Source organism: Bos taurus, chromosome 1 (assembly GCF_002263795.3).
Source record: "Bos taurus isolate L1 Dominette 01449 registration number 42190680 breed Hereford chromosome 1, ARS-UCD2.0, whole genome shotgun sequence".
Lineage (NCBI taxonomy): Eukaryota > Metazoa > Chordata > Mammalia > Artiodactyla > Bovidae > Bos > Bos taurus.
In genome coordinates, this window is record NC_037328.1 from 46114469 (window position 1) to 46140050 (window position 25582).

Genomic DNA, 25582 nt, shown 5'->3' on the forward strand with positions numbered 1-25582 from the left:
AACTCAGTACTCTGTAATGAGTAAAGCCTATATGGGAATGTAAAGCCTATATGTAATGTAAAGCCTTTATGGGAAAAGAATCTTAAAAGGGGTGGGGGTATGTATATGTATAACTGATTCACTTTGCTGTATACCCAAAACTAACATCACATGGTAGATCAACTATACTTCAATAAAATTAAAAAAAACACAAAAACATATGAAGGTTTTATCTGTGGTTTATATTTTTTCCAATTATATTGCTATTTATAAGGTTTTGACCTTCAGCTCAGATCTGAGAGTAATTTTCTCTGTGTAAGTTTGTGATTATAAATAGCCAGGTCTTTTTTTTTTTTTTTTTTAGTGCTAGGAAAGGAAATGTTCCTATCCTTATTCTACCCACTACTTTGTCCTGAAATCTTTGTACATCTCTTGCTTTAAAATTGTATTCTTGATTTCAAATATATTTTCCTTTACTTCATTTTCAGTATCTTTAACGTGTGTTTCATGTACTTGTCTCTGTTGCAGCAGGAAGAATGGTATACAAATGAAAAACCTCAATATGTGCTTCAAATGTGACAAGAAAAGAATAAGGGCTATCATGATTGAGTTCAGACTTTATACTGAAGGTGAGTAAACCCTAGTTTCTTAGTTTCAAAAAGTAGCTCTTCTTGGGAACTGGAAATTTCCAGAAAAAGAAAAAAGGTAAATTAAACTCAATTATATATTTTTATTTTGGATTTGATCTTGGAAACTTTTTAGAGTCATTCCTATGTAACACTTTTTCTTACTCAATTCTAAGGCAATTTGAGATACCAAATAATATTTTCCTGCTCTCTTTGCAAATAGATTTCTTGTTATAATGCCTAGGTTTTATATTTGTAGGAAAACCCCAAAAATCTGTTAGAGATTTCTTTTTTCACTTTGGAATCTTTCATTTTAAATTTGTTTTCTTGTATCTGATTTAATGCCTTATTTCTCCTATGGCTCCTTTTTAATTATTACTTTTAGAAACCAGCTTAATTCTTTATATTTGTGACTTATATTTCCTGGTGGAGATGAAGGAGAAAAACAAAACCTGCCCAAAGATGACAACTATCAACATTTTAGTATATGTCTTTTTAAAGAGAGGTCTGGCTAGTACACCTCAGGCTATAGGTGTACAAATGGATCTTTCAGTCTCAGCATTCCACCTACTTGTAGCAGGAAGTAGGTCTTTTCCAGGCGTGACCCTCCATGAGGATTTTCATCAGAAGTCCCTGCCTGTGAGGGGCTTCTTGCATATTTGCATTGCTGCCTATAAGGCCTTTTGTTCCTTTAGCTCCGAGGTCTCCAGGCCTCACCGTCCTTCTGCACCATTGCTGTGCTGCTTCTGACCAGCTTGAGCCATACTGACATCCTCTGGACTCCTGGCCTTCGTGCAGTACATAGACCACAGCTGCAGTGGTACAGCTGAGCTTCTGTGCAGTATCATGTTTGGTCTTCTCCCTCTGGCCATCAGGGAAACCTATGGTTCTTATGGCCAACTCCTTGAGAAGGGTTTCTGCAGAGGAGCAGTTGGGGCCCTGGTGACAGAGTTATTTCCTTTATTTCACAGTCATTTCCTTCCTAGAATTTGCAGGCATTTCAGGGTGGGTAGGTAGCTGAGTCTTGGAGAGGGGCCGGTGTTTTGGGGCCATGAAATGGTTAAGTGCAGTCTTTCATATTACCTGGCGTCTCTGTGGAGGTGGCCAGGTACCGGGGTCCAGCCCCAGTGGATCCAGGAAACTCGAAGCGGGGACGGCGTCAGCAACCAGGATACAATAGAATTAAAGATATAAAGAGTGGTTAAATAAGGATAGCTCAGTAGGAAAATTCAGTGGAGAAAAGAGGCTGAATAACTTGGTTTACGTGGAAAGCCAGTAAAATTCCAAGACAAGGAATTTGCGTCACCTATGTAGGCCACAGGCGTCCTCCCGTTCTCCCGAAGGAGAGGAGACACTAAGGCCTCCCCAGTCAGATCTTAGAAGCCCAGGCATAATTAGTAGGCTTGACGAGCCTCCACACTACAGATGGGAATTCAGCCAGAAGGTGAGAGAAAGAACAACATGGGGAGACCAAGCTTCAGTGAACAAGGCCCGCACTTTATTTTCCAAAGTAGTTTTTATACCTTAAGTTGTGCATAGAGGATAATGGGGGAAGGTCAGCAGTCCTTGATCCTTATCGAAGCCAGGCTTTCAAACTTATCATATGCAAAAGTTTAGATGATCTACATCATCTTCTGGCCAGGGGGCCTGTTAACATTTTATGACCCTTTCTTCAGAAAACTTATTTTTCTCTAAAGGTGATTATTCTAAAGTCAAGCGCCACCCTCCAAAAGCATTAGATAAAGTTGCATTCCTATAGGGCAAAGGTGTGGTGGGCTATAACAAGAAAAGAATTAACTCAAGGGTCCAAGGTTACAAACAGTAAAGCTACTACTTATATTCCTATACACCGATTATATTAATCAATACACTCCCAGAGACACAGTAGGTAAGGGATATGGAAACTTAGCAGCAAACATTGGCCCAAGAAGTGAAAAACCCTTCATCAATACAATTTCTAATCAATCTTTAACTGCTCAAAGGAATCTGTATTTAGACAGTTTAGAACTTCTCATGCCTCTCATGGTTGGGAGGCTGTGAACAATCACATGTGGCCAGAAGAACCTGTTCAGGCAGGCTAGAGGACTTCCAAAGGAGTTTGTAGGTTGAAACACTCTTGTCACGCCCAAGAACTTTATTAACTGGAGCTGTAAGTTAACTCTTTTTCAGAGAGAGGTGGTGGGGGACAGCCCCCCATAAAGTCAGAGGTGTAGGTGAGAGCACAAAGCAGTAAAGTAGGCAGACTCTGGTTTTGGGGGTAGGTGCTCGAGAATTTCCAGGGGGACTCCTGAGGCTCGATCCCGCCTTTGCGTATGCCGAGCCTCCTTCCTCATGACCTTTGCCACTGTCTGAGTTCCTCACGCTGGCTCCCGGCAGCCAGGAGTGCGAGATTTCTTTCTCTTTAATATAGGAGGGAAATACCTTTTACCTACTATGAGTGTAAGCTTTGCCAGGAGGATTTCTGGCACTTAGTACAGTGTGCAATACAGAGTTGTTGTTTAGTTGCTCAGTTGTGTCTGACTCTTTGTGACCTCATGGCCTGTAGCCACCAGGTTCCTCTGTCCATGGGATTTCCCAGGCAAGAAAACTGGAGTGGGTTGCCATTTCCTTCTCTAGGTGATCTTCCTGACCCATGGATCAAACCCGTGACTCCTGCATTGGCAGGTGGATTCTTTACCACTGAGCTACCAGGGAAGCCCCAGGCCTCCGTAATTATTCATTGTGTGGATTGTTGAATCAACATATATCATGCAAAGAGCTGAGTACTGGGAAGGAATCCAAAAGTATGGTACATTGTTATCTTTAAGTTGCTTTTTTTTTTGATATATAGTTTGTTTTTTTTTTTCAATATAATCTTTATTGGTATAGTTGGGGAGACTAGAAATACATACAAATATAGAGATCAGCTGAGAAGTGGAAAAAGTAAGTGCTGTGGGAATTCTCAGGATGGAAAGCATATTGGAATAGCTTAGCCTCATTTCCTTTATGACGCTGGGGTGAGGAAGGGTTGTTGTCTGTCCTTGTGGTGTGGGAATGGGAACAGATTAGATCAAAGGAGTAGGGGAGTGAGGGAAGAGGGGGCTTGCCAGGTCCAACACAAAAGGGGGGAGTGTTGGTGCAGCTGAGGTATCCTGAGGCCCTCTGCACTGAGATTATGCACCCTCTTCACCTTGACCTCTCTACCCCGCTTTCCATGGAAATCGTCACTAGGAACAAAATACTACCATCTTCACTGCTTACCTATATCATAATAGCAACTGGGGAGAGTATTTTAAAAATGATTACATGGAAGAATAGTAAGGAGCAGCCTACTCTCAAGTCCTCTGCCTTCAGCAGGTGTGATGAAGGATTAGGGTGACCTGTTACTCCTCAGGCTTAGCTTTCATCTCCTGCATCTTTAGGGCAGGTGTCTTTCCTCTTGTGCCTTGTTACTCAACTGAGGGGGCATCAGGGCTGCCTGTGGGGTAGGAGAGCCAGAAATCCAAAGGGTGTTTGCTGTCTCTTGACATACAGAGGGATGGCATTCCTGTTTTCCAGAGGTTATCAGAATGGTTTGCACCTAATCCCAAAACTCCTTATAAAATCACAGGTTTTCCTCTTGTTGTTGATTCATTAAGTTATGTCCAACTCTTTGCAACCTCATGAACTATAGCCTACCAGGCTCCTCTGTCTATGGAATTTCCCAGACAAAGAACACTGGAGTGGGTTGCTATTTCCTTCTCCAGGGTATCTTCCCAACCCAGGGATTGAACCCAGGTCTCCTGCATTAGCAGACATATTCTTTACCACTGAGCCACGAGGGAAGCCCATAATTACCCTAGTAATCTTGAGAGTCCCTTGGCCTGCAAAAAGATCCAACAAGTCCATCTTAAAAGAGATCAGTCCTGGGTGTTCATTGGTAGGACTGATGTTGAAGCTGAAACTCCAATACTTTGGCCACCTGATGTGAAGAGCTGACCCATTAGAAAAGACCCTAATGCTGGGAAAGATTGAGGGCAGGAGGAGAAGGGGATGACAGAGGATGAGATGGTTGGATGGCATCACCGACTCAATGGATGTGGGTTTGGGTGGACTCCAGGAGTTGGTGATGGACAGGGAGGCCTGGCGAGCTGCAGTTCATGAGGTAGCAAAGAGTCAGACACGACTGAGCGACTGAACTGAACTGAATGTAATAAAATTTAAACTGTAAAGGAAGGGAAGTTATTTATTTAGACCTCTTTAGAAAATTAACACGTGAATTTTGTAATTTCTAAGAATCTGAAGATGTTCTTCTTTGCTCTCTTAAAAGTTAAAACATAAATAGGAAGCAGGAGAGGTGTCTCTATTTACATGAAAACCTGGAGCTGGGTTTGAGTAAATTGTCCAAATGTGGAGTAGTTCCTACTGTGCTCTGGCTGTTTGCTTTCTCTTATGACTCTGGGCCTTGGATAAGGTTAAGGAAGAGGAAATACAGTGTTTTTCGTTTTACTCCACCCTAAGCTGTCGTAATTGGTGATCTGTTTGCTCATCTCTCCTCTTTGAAGGAATCCTTTGGAGAAAAATGTGCTTTTTAAATCCATACCAGTTGCTCTTCTATACAAAGAACTCTTAATGAAACTAAACAGAATAGAAGAAGATCAAACTGAAAGCTCATCTGCATCTCAGAAAAGCATAGACATGGAGTTTTTAAAATTTTTTATTGAAGGATAATTGCTTTACAGAATTTTGTTGTTTTCTGTCAAACCTCAACATGAATCAGCCATAGGTATACATATATGCCCTCTCTTTTGAACCTCCCTCCCATCTCTCTCCCCATCCCACCCCTCTAGGTTGATACAGAGGCCCTGTTTGAGTTTCCTGAGCAATACAGCAAATTCCTGTTGGCTATCTCATTTACATATGGTAATGTAAGTTTCCATGTTACTTTTTCCATACATCTCACCCTCCCCTCTCCCCATGTCCATAAGTCTATTCTCCATGTCTGTTTCTCCTTTGTTGCCCTGTAAATAAATTGTTCAGTACCATTTTTCTAGATTCCATATATATGCATTAGAATACGATATTTCTCTTTCTCTTTCTGACTGACTTCACTCTGTATAATAGGTTCTAGGTTCATCTACCTCATTAGAACTGACTCAAAGCTGTTCCTTTTTATGGCTGAGTAATATTCCATTGGCTGTGTATATGTACCATGACTACTTCATCCATTCATCTGTCAGTGGACATCTAGGTTGCTTCCATGTTCTAGCTATTGTAAATAGTGCTGCAGTGAACAATGGGATACATGTGTCTTTTTCAATTTTGGTTTCCTCAGGGTATAAGCCTAGGAGTGAAGTTGCTGGGTCATATGGTGGTTTTACTCCTAGTTTTTTAAGGAATCTCCATACCGTCTTCCATAGGGGCTGTACCAATTTACATTCCCATCATCAGTGCAAGAGGGTCCCCTTTTCTCCACACCCTCTCCAGCATTTATTGTTTGTAGACTTTTTGATGAGGGCCATTCTGACTGGTGTGAGGTGATATCTCATTGTAGTTTTGATTTGCATTTCTCTAATAACGAGCAATGTTGAGCATCTTTTCATGTGTTTGTTAGCCATCTGTAAAGACATGGAGTTTTGAGCAGTGAAAGGAGCCATGGGTCGGCCATGGGTGATCAAGACACAGCCAGACAATGTGGATCAACTTCGTCAAACTACGGCTGTTCTGCTGTCTGCTTGCAGTGTTGATGGTGGTGGTGCTGGTCGTCAACGTTACTCAGGTAGAGGTGAGTCCTCAGCATGCTTCTTCATAACTAAGGGAACCACATCAGGGGATTTGGGGCTAATGAGTCTGGAAAATATTGATCATCAGGAAACTAATCCTGGTCACAGTTCTTGTTTTCATTTATTCAGTAAGTATTTGAGTGCCTTCAATGGTTGTATACTGTGCTAGTCACCAAGGGTGCAGTGATTTCTTCACTCTGGAGCTCATATTCTAAATGTGCATGGGAGAAAATATGAGTTATAAGTAAGCATAAAATATAATAATAAATGATAATTAGAAATTGTGAGAAGTATTGTAGAGAAAAGAAAGTGGGTTACTGTGTTGCTGTTCAGTTGCTCAGTCACGCCCCACTCTTTGTGACCCCATGGACTGCAGCATGCCAGGCTTCTCTGTCCTTCAGCATCTCCCAGAGCTTGCTTAAACTCATCTCCATTGTGTCATTGATGCCATCCAACCATCTCATCCTCTGTCATCCCCTTCTCCTCCTGCCTTCAATCTTTCCCAGCATCAAGGTCTTTTCTAATGAGTCGGTTCTTCACATCAGGTGGCCAAAGTATTGGAGCTTCAGCTTCAGCATCAGTCCTTGCAATGAATATTCAGGATTGATTTCCTTTAGGATTGACTGGTTTGATCTCCTTGCATCCAAGGGACTCTCAGTAGTCTTTTCCAACACTACAGTTCAGTAGCTTTAGAATGATGAAAGAAAGCCTTTCAAGGAGGGGACCTTTCATCTGACTCCTGGCAAAAAACTGAAGGAGATTTTCAGGGGATGGAGTTCATGGTGAGTGTTATAAAGACTGTGTGTGGCTCTCAAGGCAGGGACCACATATTATGGAACCCTTACAGTGCCTGGTGCCAAGAAGGTATTTAGTAATAGTCCCCTTTCCCCTTCTCTTCTAAAAATTCCCTTCATGAACTCACATACACTGAAATTTATGGAGTATTTCCTATCTAAAATCATGCTGTTCTTTTAATTTTGTTGGCTTGTGGTGCTTCTCAGGTGACAGGTCCAAGTTAATTCTGGTATCTCTTTGCTCTTTGCTGTGCACTGACCGACTGTCCAGCATCCCGGCCCTGCAGGAGTTCAGGTTATACTGTTCTCTTTTATCCTTTCAGATGTTTCTTTCCCCAGTCTCCAGGAGTTTGCTTACGCACATATGCTCTTTAGTACCCTGCTGAATACTTATTTAGGACTCTCTGCAGATCTCCTGAGTTCCTTTGTGTGTAGCTCTCTTCTCCTGTTACTGTCCTATGGGTTCTAATCGGCTGTAAGACTCTCAGCTCCATCTCCTCAATTTAGGGGGTTCACCAGGCTCCTGCTGGGTTCTGTCTCATACTGCTGCAGCCTGGAGATGCTCTCAGGGCTGTCAGCAGAGGGCAAACACTCACAGGAATCATTTTCTATATTTCCCATCTTTCAGGTTGTCAGCAAAGGGCAATCAATCATGGGAATCATTTCCTTTATTTCCCATCTTTCAGGCATCATTTCTTTTGTTGTATAACGTGCTATGTCTGGAGAACCACTGTTTCAGGTGGAAGAGTAAATCTCACCATTTCTCTGTCTTGGTTGCAAGCAGAAGTCTAGGAGACTTGAAACTGAAGGGAAAGACTTAATAGAGAAGCTGGAGAGAAGAAGGTTCAGTGGACAAAGAGGAGCTGGAGAGGATGGGACCTAGAGCACAGACAGAGCACATAATGATATAGGATGAGGGACACGTTTCATAGTATGTGTTCTTGTTATCATTTTATTATTAGTTATGTAGGGGGAGGTGTGCTTCTTCCTCTGATGTAAGAGGGAAAATTGTCATAATGGGTGGTAATGTGGATATGTCTACTGCTGGAAGGTGAAACATTGAGGGAGTTCTTGTCTAGACGGGAGGTGGAAGGTGGGAGGAAGGTGGTGCCCAGAAGACTGGTACAGATGGGCTTGAAAGAATGGGAGTGGGGGATGGAGCTTGATCCTGCAGGATGATAGAGGGACAGTGACTTTCCGGATCACATGTGTGCGTGGTGCTTATCTGCACTGATTTTGTGAGGGTGTATATTTTACTGCATTCAACAGTCTGGGTGTAAGAATAGAGAAGATGGTTGTGTGTTATGAGGTCTAGGATGGCTGGGAGGTAGGAAAAGGGAGAAGGAGACACTTGAGAGGGTAAGCCATTCATTTGTGGGTGCTCAGGCCTGTCCAACTCTCTGTGACCCCATGGAGTGCAGCCCTCCAGGCTTCTCTGTCTATGGAATTTTCCAGGCAAGAATACTGGAATGGGTTGCCATTTCCTACTCCATGGGTAAGCCATAGTTCACATCATTAATGCTATTGCAGTCAGGAAGGAATATTAGGAATTATTGTTAGAAACCCTCTTAATAGTCCTGCTGTGGTTCTTAGAAACTTTTGGAAAATGTCCACTAACAGCTCCAACTGTCTGCATGAACACAAACCAAACAATAATGGAGAAGGGAGGTGGCAAGTAAGAAATGATATAGGACAGTTTTGATATTAAAAATTATATAAACAGATCTTTTTGTGGAGTGTGGTAAAACACTTTGCCTTGTCTAAAGATGTCATCTTGTCCAGGCTGAGAATATTGTCATGACTTTTAAACCATTCAGTTTATTTCTGTGACATTAATAGTTAAAGAAGCCTGGGGTGTGGGGTGGGGAGTGGGAAAGGCTTGAACCTTGGCCATCTGCCATCCCTTAATCCCTGGTCCATCCTAGGCTTCTGATTGTGACTGTACTTTGCTTGCAATTAGAGTATCTGAGCATTTTCTAAAAAGTACAGACTCAATTTTAATTAAAAATATCACATAAGAAAATTAGCCATTACAGTGATGAGGGGAGAAAAAGCATTTTATCTCACTCTCAAGTTAGTCTTCTTTACATTGTATATATGGAGTATTTTGCAGTTTAAGAATGAAATATTTCCTTTGTCACAACTATTACATTTTTATTTATTTTTCCAACATAAAATGTGATTAGATACTTTAAACTCTTCAACTTCTGAAACATTAATAAATATTTATTGAATGAAAGTTGAATACATTAAAAATAATTCATGGGGCTTTTGAAAAATGCAAATCCTAAGACTTCTTGTCTGCTCCATCTCAGGTGTATCACAACACAATCCCCACATTTCCTAAGATATGGTCAAATTCAGTTATATAAGTAAAGGAACAAATGAAATCCACAAACAAGCAAAACCCCTCTAGTTAGGTGATTTTGAATAGAACAACTACTATAGTAAATTCACAGATTTCTGAATTTCTAAAAGTCTCTGAATGTCACATTGGTATAAATGGTAGGCTGAATAAGGCCCCCAAAGACGTCAGTGTTTGAATTTCCAGAACCTATGAATATGTTGTCTAATAAAAGGAACTTTGCAGACAAGTTGCAGTTAAGATTCTTGAGGCAGGGATATTATTCAGGATTATTTGGGTGGGCCCAATATAATCATGTGGGTCTTTATAAGAGAGTGGCAGAAAGGTAGATATGGTATGATACATAGATATAATAATCTACCTGGATATTAGATATAAGAGTGATGTAGGTAGAAACCATGCTCTCCTGGCAGAAAGATAGATTTGATATGATAGGTAGATATGAGAATCTACCTGAATATTAGATATTAGAGTGGATATTAGAGTGATGTAGGTAGAAACCATCCTCTCATGTCATATATGAGAAGGAAGTATATGTTTTGATATCTAGCAAAAGGTTGTAGGGAGAATTCCGTGTCATTTTTCTGATAAACTCTTATTGAGCATTGGCTATATTTGTTTGTTTTTTCCTTATTTATTGATATTTTAAACATATATGTTTTCTGATTATGAAAACAGTACCAGTGTTTTAGGGCTTTTGGCTGCAAGTAAAGAAAGCTGGTTCAATCTGGTTTTAATATTAAGGAATAATATTCATTTAGAATAGAAGTCGGGAGGTAGGTTGGGCATAGTTTAGGCTCCATTTCTCTGTAAGTCTCTCTGCTGTGTCCTCCTTCATGCATTATCTATGGCATCCACTTTCACGGTTGGATTTTACGTTTTTACACAGCAGCAGGTAGTTGCTTTCTTACACATGTCCAGCTTGAGATACGGTTTTTTTCATTGGCAGGTAAAATCAGAGAGCTGTTCCCAGAGTACTGGTGATGTCTGGATTTGGATGCGTGCATCCCTCAGAATCCTCCAGCAGCTTTTCATAGAATACAACTGGGTCACAGGCCCAATCCTGAATCAGTCGCTTGGGATTATCCTTTGAACAGTCAGGCCCTGAACTGACAAGTCAGTAAATCGCAGTGCAATGAATGAGGGATGGGCAAGCATAGGGTTCACTCTGGTCCACACCTTACAGCGGCTCCAGGAATGACTGCTGGTGTTTCCTCTGGGCTCTGAATTTTAAAATATGGCAGACCTTGAAGTTGTCCTTGGCACTGACCTAAAACAGAGTTATCATTTAGGAAAGTTAAGCAAATTGACCTTTTCGCAGTCTTTTGTATTCATCCGTTTTGGCTGCACTGGGTCGTAGCTGAGGCTTGAGGCATCGTCAGTCTTCGTTGTGGCATGTGGTATCTTTAGTTGTAGTTTGTGGGATCTAGTTCCCCGACAAGGGACTGAATCTGCTCTCCCCTGCATTGGGAGCTTGGAGTCTTAGCCCCTGGACCACTATAGAAGTCTCTCTTTTTAAGTAAAATCCAGGTGACTTGGGCTTCCCTGGTGGCTCAGACAGTGAGGAGTCTGCCTGCAATGCAGGAGACCCACGTGTGATCCCTGGGTCAGGGGAGAAGGAAATGGCAACCCACTCCAGTATTCTTGCCTCGAGAATCCTATGGACAGAGGAACCTGGCAGGCTACAGTCCATGAGGTCACAAGAGTTGGACATGACTGAGTGACTAGGACTTTCACATTTCAGGTGAGTAGCACCAAGTGTATGGTGATTCTTGGATTGGGCTGCATGGGTCATTTTTCTGGTCTTGAATTAGTAGCTTATGGCTACCCAAGGAACAAGAGTGACTGTGGGAGAGGAAAAGAGGAAAAACAAAGGAGAAGGGGGCATGTTGTGAGCACATAGCACATGGTTTGGTCCTTAGTGTTTTGTCATGGCCTCACAAGAACTAAAAAGGAAAGGGAGGTGGGAATATTTCCTAAAAGATAATCAAAAGGTAAGGGAACTTTTCCTGTTTTTAAAAAGTTGAGATATAATTGGCAGACGAATGGATAAGAAAGCTGTGGTACATATACACAATGGAATATTACTCAGCTATTAAAAAGAATGCATTTGAATCAGTTCTAATGAGGTGGATGAAACTGGAGCCTATTATACAGAGTGAAGTAAGTCAGAAGGAAAAACACCAATACAGTATATTAAAGCATATATCTGGAATTTAGAAAGATGGTAATGATGACCCTATATGCGAGACAGCAAAAGAGACATAGATGTAAAGAACAGACTTTTGGACTCTGTGGAAGAAGGCAAGGGTGGGATGGTTTGAGACAATAGCACTGAAACATGTTTATTATCATATGTGAAATAGATCACCAGTCCAGGTTCGATGCATGAGACAGGGTACTCAGGGCTGGTGCACTGGGATGACCCAGAGGGATGGGATGGGGAGGGAGGTGGGAGGGGGGTTTGGATGGGGAACACATATATACCCATGGCTGATTCATGTCAATGTATGGCAAAAACCGCTACAGTATTGTAAAGTAATTAGCCTCCAATTAAAATAAATTAATTAATTAAAAAAGAATAAAAGACCTGCAATTTTAAAAATTGAGATATAATTTACATATAATGTGTAAGTTTAAGGTGTGCAATGTGTTGATTTGATACATTTGTATATTGCAATATGATTATCAATACAGTGTTAGCTAGCACTTCTTTCATGTCACTTAATTACCATTTCTTTTAGGTTGAGAACAGTTAAGATCTTGTCTCTTAGCAGCTTTGAAGTTTATTACGTACACTTACTTACAGTAATACAGTAATACAGTTTTGTTGCCTATTGTCACTATGCTATGCCTTCCATCTCCAGGATTTATTTATATACCTGTTGCAAGTTTGTACCCTTAAACAATGTCTACCCAATTCCCCCATTCCCTAGCTTCTGGTAGTCACCATTCTATGTTTTTATGAGTTCAGTTTTTATTAAAAACCCTTGATTCCATTCACACACACTGCACTCCCCCACCGCCCCCCACCACACTGCCTTACAGGATCTTAGTTCCCCAAGCAGGAATCAAACCCAGGTTTCTGTTTAGAAATTCACTGAGAGCCGAATGGGCATTCTTTTATAGTTTACAATATTTTTTCCTTTGGCTGCTTTTTTAGGATTTTCTTTTTATACTTGTTTTTTGACAGTTTCACTATAATGTGTCTTGGAGAAGATCTTTTTGCATAGAGATAATAGGGTGATCTATTAGATTTTTGAGTTTGGTTGTCAAAGTATATCCCTAGGTTTGGGAAGTTCTCAACTATTGTTTCTTTAAATAATCTCTCTGCCCTCCCTTTTCCCTCTCTCAAACCATGATTATTCTAATATTTGTACACATGGTGGCATCACATAGAACATGTAGGCTTTCTATGCTCTTTTTCATTCTTTTTTCTCTTGTGTTCTCTTCTGATTGGGCTGTTTCAGAGTTCCTGCTCCCTTATTCAGTCTTCCATTTGATCTTTCTGTTATAGATGCTCTTTATTGCATTTTTCATTTTATTCATTGAATTTTTCAGCTCCAGAATTTCCATTTGCTTCTTTATGATTTCTTTCTCTGTAAATTTCTGATTTTATTCATGTATTTTTTTATTTGTCTTTGTTGTAATATAGCCCATTGAGTTTCCCTGAAGAGCTATTTTGAATTCTTTTTTTTTTTTTAATTTTATCTATTTATTCTTGGCTGTGCTGGTCTTTGTTGCTGCTTTTCTCTAGTCGGGGAGAATGGGGCCACTCTTTAGTTGTGGTGCGTGAGCTTCTCACTGCAGGGACTTCTCCTGTTGCAGAGCACTGGCTCTTGGCATGCAGATTTCAGTAGTTGTAGCTCCTGGGCTCTATAGAGCGCAGGCTCAGAAGTTGTAGTGCACGGGCTTAGTTGCCCTGTGGCATGTGGGATCTTCCTGGATCAGGGATCAAACCTGCATCTCCTGCATTGGCAGGCAGACTCTTCTGAGCCACCAGGGAAGCCCAGCTATTTTGAATTCTTTATCAAAGGCTGAATTCTGTGCCTTTGAGCATGGTTATTGGAGGATGATTGTTAGTTTTCTGTGATGACATGTTTCCGTGATTCCTTATGTTCCTTGTACATTTGCATTGCTGCTTTCATGCTTGAAGTAGCAGACATCTGCTGCTGTCTTACTGGTTCCCTTCAGGTGGGGTAAGATGTTCATCAGTCCTGTTTTAGCTGTCTATTTTGCTTGCCCTCACATGGGTACACTTGCTTTCCACATCTTGCTTCTTGTGACACAATTCTTAAGCTTTTCTTAAGACCCACCAGGCTAGCCGCTGTTAACCTTTTGTTTTCCAGAAAGAGGAAGTATAGCTTAAATTTGTGTTTCTCTCTTGCCCAGAAAAACTGATCTGTTTTTCTGATAGTGTTCTGTTTAGCAGAGTCTCACTTGCTGCCTCATTTGGCAGCATACACAAGGAGCTGCTGGCTCCAGAGTGTGCGGAGGTGTGGGTTTAGCACACAGGGCACTGGGGGTGCCTGTGGGCTCTGTTGCAAGACTGTTGGGTGAGGCATTAGGCTTGTGGGCGGACTTCCTGCCAAACTCCTGAGCACACTTAGCAGGAACTGTGTCCCTTCAGTGACCTTTGATGTTCTTACCTGCCTCTTTCCTGAACCCCTCCCTCCCTGGGGTCATGGAGGTCCCCCTTTAGTACTCGGAGAGCTGCAGAATTAAATGGGTTTCTCTCACAGCGGGGGTCAGTGGGCACTAACTGGTCACTCTCCTCATCTCTCTTGGATGAGGACGCTGCTGGGTGCTACAGCCTTGGGCTTGTTATGCTGGGGGAGGGGCAGTGCTGGCGAAGTTCCTCTTACCCTCTCAGTTTCATCCAAACTTGTATTTTTTCTTTCTTTCTGGAATTTCTCTTTGGGAAGGCTGAATCCATTGGTATTTTCCTGGGTCACCACTCTCCAGGTTGTCCCTGACTGTGGCCAAGCAGGACTGGGACAGGTCCACTGGCTGTGCTGACAGCACCGAGGTTTATCTGCCTGTTACTAGATACGCACATGGGCGAGACTGCACCTAGGCCCTGCGCATGTGGAGCTGGATCCCACGATTCCCACAGAGGCAATTTTGTTTTTGGGTGGGTCCTACATTTGTTGTTAAAAAGGGGGACAAAAATGGAGGAATGTCTTATGCCATGTCATGATGCTGATGTCAACTCTGCTAGGGAAACATTTTCAAAGTCATTATTATCCTTTTTAATAAACAAATAATACTGTGTATTCTTTTAAAATGAAGGAGCCTAATGAAATTCTTCCAATTGAGAGTTTCTGCATGTACATGTAGAATGAAACAGAAAAAGTACAGAATCCAAGAATATCATTAAAAACCCTTCTATATTTGGGGATTATTTTTACCTTGTTTGAGATTATGTTGACCTTGCATAGCATTTTGAAGTGGTTTGGCATGGATGGGGAGCCTGAGGGCTTGTTTGAGTGGTTTGTAATGGGTAATAGGTTGAGAGTAATTCTTGATTTTGTTTTCCTGTTGTTGTTTTCTCTTGCAGTTTAACTTATTGCATAATGTAAGAAGCAGTTTCCTGGGTTAGGTACTAAAAAGGTTCTGCATCTAGTTTCCAATGTGTGTAGGGTACACCAGGCAACTCTTGGACACCAGCAGCATGACCTATAGTTCTAATCGGTTCTGACACTATAACTGAGCAGGACCCTGTGGAGCCTTCCTGGACAGACCCCTCCACCTCATGTCCTCTGCCTACTTCGTGTTTGCAGAAAAGTTGTAGTCTTCCAGGCCTTCCCTGACTCACAAAAGTCTGGCCTAAGAATTAATGATTGAAAGGATGTGAACACATAGTGATAGAAGTAACTGCTGGGCCAGGAGAACTGGTAACAGTTTAAACAGTAAATCAGCCACATGGCAGTCAAAGAGTTTTTAGTTCCTCCCTGAAATACATGGATAACATGTATAACAATCCAATAAGCATTCCTGAGTTGTTTTACAGATTGCTTAAAACCCCCACCAAATGGAAGAAGTTAACTATTTGATGACCATGGGCTTACTGGAGCCTGAAGATTGATTATGTTAGCCGCTGTGACACCACCCTGCTATCTCACCATCAACCAAGCAGAGAATTTTGTATGAGCTGATAACATCCCCTGTGACTCCCTTCCCCCACTTTGCCTTTAAAAATTCTTCCCTGAAATCCATCTGGGAGTTGGGGTGTTTTTGAATATTAGCTGCCCTGGACTCCTAGTCTGGCACCTTACAATAAACACTGCATTTTCCTTCTCCACATTCTATGGCAGTAGATTGGCTTTACTATGAGCAGGCGAGCAGGCCCACGTTTGGTTTGGTATCAACACTATCTGAAGATAGCATCAAATCCCACATGTTAAGGTCTTAGTCCTACAAGACTCCCCCCCAACCCCCTACTTAAGATGCCAGTCACCAATCTAGGTAGTCACCTGTGCTTCTAAATGACTAGCTGTAGATTAGAAATTCCAATGACTCCTGCCTTGGCTTCAGTTAATTTTGCTAGAGCAGGTCACAGAAATCTGAGTAACATTTTTTAAATTAATTAATTTATTTTAATTGGAGGATAGTTTCATTATAGTACTATGGTGGTTTTGCCACTCATCAACATGAGTCACCCACAGGTGCACATGTGTTTCCCCATCCTGAACCCCCCTCCCACCTTCTTCCCCACTCTCCACCCCTCTGGGTTGTCCTAGAGCACCAGCTTTGAGTGCCCTGCTTCATGCATCGCTTCATTGTACTGGTCATCTATTTTACATATGGTAATACATATGTTTCAGTGCTAGTCTCTCAAATCATCCCACCATCCCCTTCTCCCACATAGTCCAAAAGTCTGTTCTTTACATCTGTGTCTCTTTTGCTGTCTCACATATAGGATCATTGTTACCATCTTTCTAAATTCCTTATATATGCATTAATATACTTTATTGGTGTTTCTCTTTCTGACTTACTTCACTCTGTATAATAGGCTCCAGTTTCATCTACCTCATTAGAACTGACTCAAATCCATTCTTTTTTTTATAGCTGAGTAATATTCCATTGGGTATATGTACCAAAACATGCTTATCCATTCATTTGCCAATGAACATCTAGGTTGCTTCCATGTCCTGGCTATTGTAAACAGTGCTGCAATGAACATTGGGGTACATGTGTCTCTTTCAATTCTGGTTTCCTCAGTGTGTATGCCCAGCAGTGGGATTGCTGGGTCAAATGGCAGTTCTATTTCCAGTTTTTTAAGGAATCTCCACACTGTTGTCTGTAATGTCTGTACCAGCTTATATTTCCACCAGAAGTGTAAGGGGGTTCCCTTTACTCCACTTCTGCATTTATTGTTTGTGCATTTATTGTTTGTAGACTTTTTGATGGTGTCCATTCTGACTGGCATGAGATGATACCTGTTTGTGGTTTTGATTTGCATTTCTCTAATAATCAGTGATGTTGAGTATCTTTTCATGTGTTTCTTAGCTATCTGTATATCTTCTTCAGAGAAGGCAATGGCACCCCACTCCAGTACTCTTGCCTGGAAAATCCCATGGACGGAGGAGCCTGGTGGGCTACAGTCCATGGGGTCGCTAAGAGTCGGACACGACTGAACGACTTCACTTTCACTTTTCACTTTCATGCATTGGAGAAGGAAATGGCAACCCACTCCAGTATTCTTGCTTGGAGAATCCCAGGGCCAGAGGAGCCTGGTGGGCTGCCGTCTATGGGGTCGCACAGGGTTGGACACGACTGATGCGACTTAGCAGCAGCATATCGTCTTTGGAGAAATGTCTGTTTAGTTCTTTGGCCCACTTTTTGATTGGGTTGTTTGTTTTTCTGGTACTAAGCTACATGAGCTGCTTGTATATTTTGAAAATTAATTCTTTGCCAGTTGTTTTGTTTGCTATTATTTTCTCCCATTCTGAAGGCTGCCTTTTCACCTTGCTTATAGTTTCCTTCATTGTGCAGAAACTTTTAAGTTTAATAAGGTCCTATTTATTTATTTTTGTCTTTTATTTCCATTACTCTGGGAGATGGGTCATAGAGGATCTTGCTGTGATTTGTGTCAGAGAGTGTTCTGCCTGTATTTTCCTCTAAGAGTTTTATAGTTTCTGGTCTTACATTTAGGTCTTTAATCCATTTTGAGTTTATTTTTGTGTATGGTGCTAGAAGTGTTCTAGTTTCATTCTTTAACATGTGGTTGACCAGTTTCCGAGAAACATTTTACTTATTTTACTTACAGGATTACTGGTCTATTAAAGTAGATGAGTAGTTACCTAGGACTAGGGTGGGAGTATAGGTTTGTGAAAATGTGGATTGACTGCTAATGTGAACAGAGTTTCTTTTGGGGGTATGAAAATGCTATAACTGTGGAGATGCCTATCCAAATTATGAATATACAAAAATCTCATGAACTGTTCACTTAAATAGGTGAATTGTATGGTATGTGAATTATACCTCAATTAAACTTAAAAATAGAAGAGAAAAAGATTTCTGGTCTGTTATAAAAAACTAATTCAGAAATAGCCAGAGGAAGAGATATACAGGGCAAGGTGTATGAGAAGGGCATAAAGGTGCCGTCTTGGTCTGAATGTGCCATTCTCCTTGAATCTCCAAGTGTTCACCAACCTGGAAGCTCTCCAAACCCCATCCTTTTGGGGTTTTATGAAGCTTCATTCCATAGGCATGTTTGATTCATTTGTGACTGATTTCAGCCTCCAGCCACACTCCCTTTACTGGAGGTCCAGGGTGGAACTGAAAGTTCCAACCCTCTTATCACGGTCAGGTCTGACAACCAGCTCCCATCGTGAGGTATTTTCCAAAAGCCACCTCAGTAACACGAGCCCAGTTGTGGTGGAAAGGGGCTCGTTAGAAGTAACAAGACACACATTTCCCTTTTATGACTCTAAAGTGTTTTTAGGAACTGAGGACACAAAACCAAATATTATAGCAAAAGATGTTCCCATTTCTCTTATCATTAAAATTCTAAGGATTTTGGGAGCTGTGAGCCAGGAACTGTGGATGAAGACCAAATGTATATTGCTTATAAATCACAATACTGGAGGTACATAATTATTTTTCCTGTCCATTTGTTCAACCACCTTCTATTTATTAGGAAAATAATTAATGAAAAGTATAAAACACTCGAAAGAATAGAGAGTACATAAGTACTTAAGTATGTATTTGAAATTCCTCCCCAGTCTTCAGAGTCACTGTAATTTCTTGGATATAACTGCTTGTTTGTAATTATGTGGGTGGTTAGCACTGCTTACACATTGCATAGTTATATCTTGATTTGTCAGCTTTACACTGTACCTGCTGACCTTTCCACATCAGGCAGAGCAGCGTGGGTGGTTAAATAAAAACACAGACTGAAGTCAGATTGCTTGGGTTCTAGTCCAGGTTTGCTGTTTATAATCTGTGTGACCTTGGGCAAATTATCAAATTACCATTCTTTGCTTCAGTTTCCTTGTCTATCAGATGGCCTAATAATAAGACTTACCTCATGGGATAATTTAAACATTGTATTAAAAGATTTATATAAAGTCTTTAGAAAAGAGTGTCTGGCACTTAGGTGTTTAGTAGATGTTGGTTGATGTTGCTGTCCCTGTTAAAGATAATGAAAGATGAGATCTTCTGCTGACTCATAATTTCTGTCACTCTCTTTCTAAAATTTGTAAAATATTTTTTTTCTGTGTATTAAATAATGTACTTAGGCCTTTTCTTTCCCTTAATAGGGTTAGATAGTACATCTTAACTTCCTCCTTTAAGTGAAGAAGAAGAGCACTTCTATATTATGTTACGTTTGATTTCTGTTAGCTATCATATTACTTTTGCATCATCAGGCTTTATAATCTTTAGTTTTATTGCTCTAACTATAATTAAGGATAACATACACTCTTTATGGATTGATTCTTATTCTTAAAAAAATACGGTATTATTATGATCATGTAAATGTTACCCAGTATAGAACATGATCCTTTGAAACCAAACCTTTATCTCTTGATGGAGAATGTCCCAAGCATCAAGGTCAAATGGATCCTTTTTACACAGTACATCAATTGCTTAATCATGCTGCATTTTAATTTGCTTTATATTTTAACCATGACTTTCTTATACCTCTTCTTGCTTTTTCTGGAGTGCTAACTGCCCTTTTTTTTTCTCCTGATGAGAGAAAATAACATCTTCTATAGCATATTATGAGGATCTTCCTTCATATAATTTGTTAAATCCATTTGCTTCTTCAAGGCACTTTTTTCCCCCCTCTGAGCACTCTATCTTCCTATTTCAATGTTCACTGATTATTATCTTGACCTGTTGCCCAGCTGTTGTTCTGAGTTTGCTTTTCATTAAATTCCTGGCTCATGTCTTTCACTTCCTTGGATTTTTCTTTCCAATTTACTGGATTAAATCTTCAAATAATGTTTTCCTGAAAGGGCACATGGGAACTAAGCTTACATGTCTGAAATGGCCTTTATTTTGCCCTCTTCTTTGATTTTTATTTGGGTTTAGAATGCTGTATTCAAAGTCCTTTTCCCTTAGAACCTTACAACTTTGCTCCACTGTCTTCACATTTCCTGTGGGGTAAAAGACAAGGCTAATGCCAATCTAATTTTTTTTTTTTTAATTTAAAAGTATCTTTTATTGGTAATGTTGTTCTTCTTTCTGGAAGACAGAAGAACTTTTTTCTCTACCTCTGAAATTTTACAAAGCTCTAATGTGAGGTCTTTTTTTGGGTATAAAACTTTATTGTTAAACAGGCAGATCTGTTCACTAATAAGAAAACAGTTTAAACATCTGAATTTTAGAGACAGTATACAATTTTGAGATACAAAATATTAGAAAGCCATTATATTATACAGTATGTAGAGCAAAATATCACAATATAAATAACAATTAATGTCCAAGCTAGAAAAGACTGAAGTGCTTTTAAGGTCTTGTCTTCTAAGCAGGAAGGCCAAAGTGAAGATTAAGAACCATTTCTAAGAGAGTGTAAGTCATGGTCTTCAGGAAGCACTGGAGTTCTATTAAGGTACTTTCATGTATACTTGGGATGAATCCTATTTGGTCATGGTGTATAATTCATTGTACATATTGTTGGATTCAGATGTGAAGATGACACCACCCTTATGGCAGAAAGTGAAGAGGAACTAAAAAGCCTCTTGATGAAAGTGAAAGAGGAAAGTGAAAAAGTTGGCTTAAAACTCAACATTCAGAAAACGAAGATCATGGCATCTGATCCCATCACTTAATGGGAAATAGATGGGGAAACAGTGGAAAGAGTGTCAGACTTTATTTTTGGGGGCTCCAAAATCACTGCAGATGGTGACTGCAGCCATGAAATTAAAAGACGCTTACTCCTTGGAAGGAAAGTTATGACCAACCTAGACAGCATATTCAAAAGCAGAGACATTACTTTGCCAACAAAGGTCCATCTAGTCAAGGCTATGGTTTTTCCTGTGGTCATTTATGGATGTGAGAGTTGGACTGTGTAGAAGGCTGAGCACCGAAGAATTGATGCTTTTGAACTGTGGTGTTGGAGAAGATTCTTGAGAGTCCCTTGGACTGCAAGGAGATCCAACCAGTCCATTCTGAAGGAGATCAGCGCTGGGATTCCTTTGGAAGGAATGATGCTAAAGCTGAAACTCCAGTACTTTGGCCACTTCATGCGAAGAGTTGACTCATTGGAAAAGAGTCTGATGCTGGGAGGAATTGGGGGCAGGAGGAGAAGGGGACGACAGAAGATGAGATGGCTGGATGGCATCACCGACTTGATGGATGTGAGTTTGAGTGAACTCCGGGAGTTGGTGATGGACAGGGAGGCCTGGCGTGCTGCGATTCAGGGGGTCACAAAGAGTCAGACACGACTGAGCTACTGAACTGAACTGAACTGAGAGTTGTTTATAGTATTACTTGATTATCCTTCTAATGTGTATGGGATCTTTAGTGATGTGTCTTCTTTCATGTCTGATAATAATGATTTGTGTCCTGTCTTTTTTCCTTAGCCTTACTTCAGGCTTAATCAATTTTATTGATCTTTTCAAGAAAACTGGGTTTTGGTCTCATTGTCTTTTCTCTATTGATTACCTGTTTTCAGTTTCATTGATTTCTACCCTAATTCGTAATTTCTTTTCTTCTGCTTACTTTGGAGTTGATTTGCTTTTCTAGCTTCCTAAGGTAGATGTTTAAGTGATTGATTTTAGATCTTCATTTATAATAATGTGTATTCAGTGCTGTAAATTTCCGTCTAAGGCCTGCTTTCACTGCATCCACAAATATTGAAAAGTTGTTTTTTCATTTTATTTGAGTTAAAAAGATTTTAATTTTTTATTGATGTTTCTTCTTTGACCCTTGTGTTACTTAGAAATGTGTTGTTTAATCTCCGGGTATTTTGGAATTTTCCAGCTATCTTTCTGTTATCAATTCCATCTTTCTTGTTTAATCCCATTGTAGTCTGAAGGCAGACATTGTATGATTTCTATTCTTTTCAGTTTTTTTATAGTATATTTTATAGGCCTATTTTGGTGAATGTTTCATGTGAGCTTGAAAAGAATGTGTCTTCTTTTGTTGGATAAGTGGTTTATAGATGTCCATCATATCTAGTTGATGGTGATGCTGTTCAGTTCAACTAAGTCTTTACTGACTTTCTGCTTATTGGCTCTATCCATTTCTATTTTTTGTTTGTTTTTTCGGTCATGCTCTGTGGCATGTGGGTTCTTAGTTCTGCAACCAGGGAATGGAACCCATGTTCCCTGCAGTGGAAGTACAGAGTCTTAACCACTGAACCACCAGGGAAGTCCCTGATCCATACATTTCTGATAGTGGGGTATTGAAATCTTTCATTACAACTCTGAATTCATCAATTTTTTCTTTCAGTTCTATTAGTGTTTACCCTGCATATTTTGGCTTTCTCTTGTTAGGTACATACATGTTAAAGATTGTTATGTCTTCTTGGAGAATTGACCCTTGTATTATGTAAAATACCCTTCTTGTTTTTAGTTTTTGGTTGCACTGGGGCTTTGTTGCTGTGTGTGAGCTGTCTCTAGTTGTGGTGAGCAGGGCCTACTCTTCATTTCTGTGTGCAGGCTTCTCACTGGTGGCTTCTTTTGTGGAGCACAGGCTCTAGGCATATGACCTTCAAGTAGTAGTGGTGCACAGGCTTCAGTTGCTCTGTGGCATGTGGAATCTTCCTGGATCAGGGCTTGATCCGCCGCATTAGCAGGCAGATTCTTACCCACTGTATCACCAAGGAAGGCTCTGTAATACCCTTGTTTATCTCTGACTTTCCTTGTTCTGAACTCTACTCTGAGGTTAATATAATTATTCTGATCTCTTTCAATTAGTGCTAGCATGGTATATCTTTATCCATCCACTTTCTTTTAATCTATATATGTCTTTATATTTAAAGTAGATTTCTTGTAGGGCAACATATAGTTAAGTCTGACAATCTCTGTCTCCTAATTGATGCATTTAGATAGTTTATGTTTAAGGTGATTATTGATATAGTTGGATTAATAGCTGTCATATTTGTTACTGTTTTCTATTCATTGTCCTTGTTATTTGTTCCTGTTTTTATCTTCAGCTCTTTTTCTGACTTTTGTGGTTTTAATTTAGCATTCAATAGATGCCATTCTGTCTCCTTTCTTAGTGTGTCAATAACGCTTCTCATTTTACTTTAAGTGGTTGCATTAGAGTTTGCAATATGCACTTATAACTAGTCCAAGTCCACTATCAAATAATACTGTACTGCTTCATGGGTAGGACAGGTACCTTATTAATAATAAAATATTATTAATTGCTCCTTCCTGTCCCTTGTATAATTTCTGTCATTCATTTCACTTGTAAATAAGCACACACGCGCACACACAGGTATAAGTGTACATGGTCAAATACACTGTTGCTGTTATTATTTTTGAACAAAATTGTTATGTTACAGTTAAAAATAAGAAAATAGAAGTTTTTTATTTTACCTTCAGTTATTCCTTCTCTGATGCTCTTCCCCTCTTTGTGTAGATCTGAGTTTCTGACCTATATGATTTCCTTATCTCTGAAGCCCTTCTTTTAACATTTCTTGCTAGACAAGTCTACTGGCAACAGATTCTCTTAATTTTTGTTTGTCTGAGAAAGACTTTCTCTTTCACTTTTGAAGGATAATTTTTCTGGGTACAAAATTCTAGGTTGATGACTTTTTTCTTTCAATGTGTCAAGTATTTTACTCTATCTTCTTCTTGCTTGCATGGTTTCTGAGAAGTTAGATTTAATTCTTATATTTGCTTTGCTAAAAGTAAGGTGTGTTTTTTTTTTCCCTTTTGGTTTCTTTCAAGATATTTTATCTTTGGTTTTCTACAGTTTAAATGCAATATGCCTGGATATAGTTATATTTTGTATTTATCCCACTTTATGTTCTCTGAGCTTCCTGGATTGTTGGTTTGGTATCTCACTTTTTTTTTTTTTTAACGTTAGCTCATGTCCTTATTAACCAGTATACAATTACTTGTCTTCTGGTTTGTTGAAACAGTAGGTCAGACAACATTTGCCACAATAATGTCTGTCAAAATGACTGGCCATAAAAACTCCAGCACCACATTCATCTGAGGTTCACTCCCGGCGAAGGTGACTGATTTTGCCATTCTCATCCACCTTATAGTATTTCAGAACAGCCAACTTAACCTTCTTTCTTTTATGCTTGTTCTTCTTGTGAGTGTTATAAGACTTCTTCCTTTTCTTAGCGCCACCACAAAGTGTCAACACAAGATGAAGAGTGGGCTCCTTTTGAATGTTGTAGTCAGACAAAGTTGGAGAAGGCAATGGCACCCCACTCCAGCACTCTTGCCTGGAAAATCCCATGGACAGAGGAGCCTGGTAGGCTGCAGTCCATGGGGTCACGAAAAGTCAGACAGGACTGAGCGACTTCACTTTCACTTTTCACTTTTATGCATTGGAGAAGGAAATGGCAACCCACTCAGTGTTCTTGCCTTGAGAATCCCAGGGACGGGGGAACCTGGTGGGCTGCCGTCTATGGGGTCACACAGAGTCAGACACGACTGAAGCGACTTAGCAGCAGCAGCAGTCAGACAAAGTACATCCATCTTCCAGTTGCTTGCCAGCAAAGATCAGTCTTTGCTGGTCAGGAGGAATTCCTTCCTTATCCTGGATCTTGGCCTTTACATTTTCTGTTGTATCCGAGGGCTCCACCTTGACAGTGATGGTCTTCACTGTCAGGGTCTTCATGAAAATCTGCATCTTGGCAGCAGTTCCACTGCAGATAGCAGATCCAGAAAGGTGTCTGACTTTAATTTGGGGAAACTTTCAGTCATTATTATTGCAAATGTTTCTTCTGTTATGTTTTTCTGATCCTTTTGATATTCCTATTTGGTGTATCCCACAGCTCTAGAATATTCTGTTCTCATTTTAAATTATTTTTTTTCTCTTTGCTTTTTAGTTTTGGAAGTTCCTATGTACATTTCCTCAAACTCAGAGATTCTCCTTAGCTGTGTCCATTCTGCTAGTGAGCCTTTCAAAGACTTCTTTCATTTCTGTTACGGTGGTTTTACTATCTTGATTTCTTTCTTTTCTTTTTTTTTTTCAATATGTCCTTTTCTTTCTTTCTTTTTCTTTTTTTTTTTTTATTGAGGGGAGGGCCTTGCTGTGTGTCTTCTTGAATTTTAGTTCCCCAACTAGGGATTGAACCAGGGCCTTCAGCAGTGAAAGTGTGGAGTCATGATCATTGGACATCCAGGTAATTCCCTTGAATTTCTTTCAATTTCTATTTTTCAAAGAAAAGTTTTATATTTACAACAAAGTTGAAAGGAAGTGTTTTATATCTGGATAATATCAATAACCAGTGTTGTGACTGAACTGGCCCTTGTGGCTCTTACGATTACAGGATGCCCTCAGCATTAACCATCTGGAAACTGTGGGGCAAAAAGGAGGAAGGTGTATTACTCTTAGGTCCTGGAGGATACATGGCATGCCTGGGGCCTCACACCTAGGTCATGGTAGACAAAAAGAGAGAGAGCGTGGGCCTGAGGTTGTTTTTATTGGGCT

General features: G+C 40.2%; 1 protein-coding gene and 1 pseudogene across 7 annotated transcripts in view; one reads left to right on the forward strand and one right to left on the reverse strand.

Moving 5' to 3' along the window:
- NXPE3 (neurexophilin and PC-esterase domain family member 3) overlaps nucleotides 1-25582 on the forward strand; it is a 55160-nt gene that overhangs the window by 3706 nt on the left and 25872 nt on the right. For 3 of the 7 annotated variants that reach the window (XM_024990032.2, NM_001081529.2, XM_059885104.1), the window contains 3 exon segments: nucleotides 508-608; nucleotides 5414-5491; nucleotides 6178-6348. In XM_024990032.2, the coding sequence (XP_024845800.1) occupies nucleotides 6256-6348 (93 nt within the window). In that variant the 5' untranslated portion in view covers nucleotides 508-608; nucleotides 5414-5491; nucleotides 6178-6255. 7 annotated transcript variants of the gene reach the window in all.
- Nucleotides 23868-24793, reverse strand: LOC100139732 (ubiquitin-ribosomal protein eS31 fusion protein-like; annotated as a pseudogene).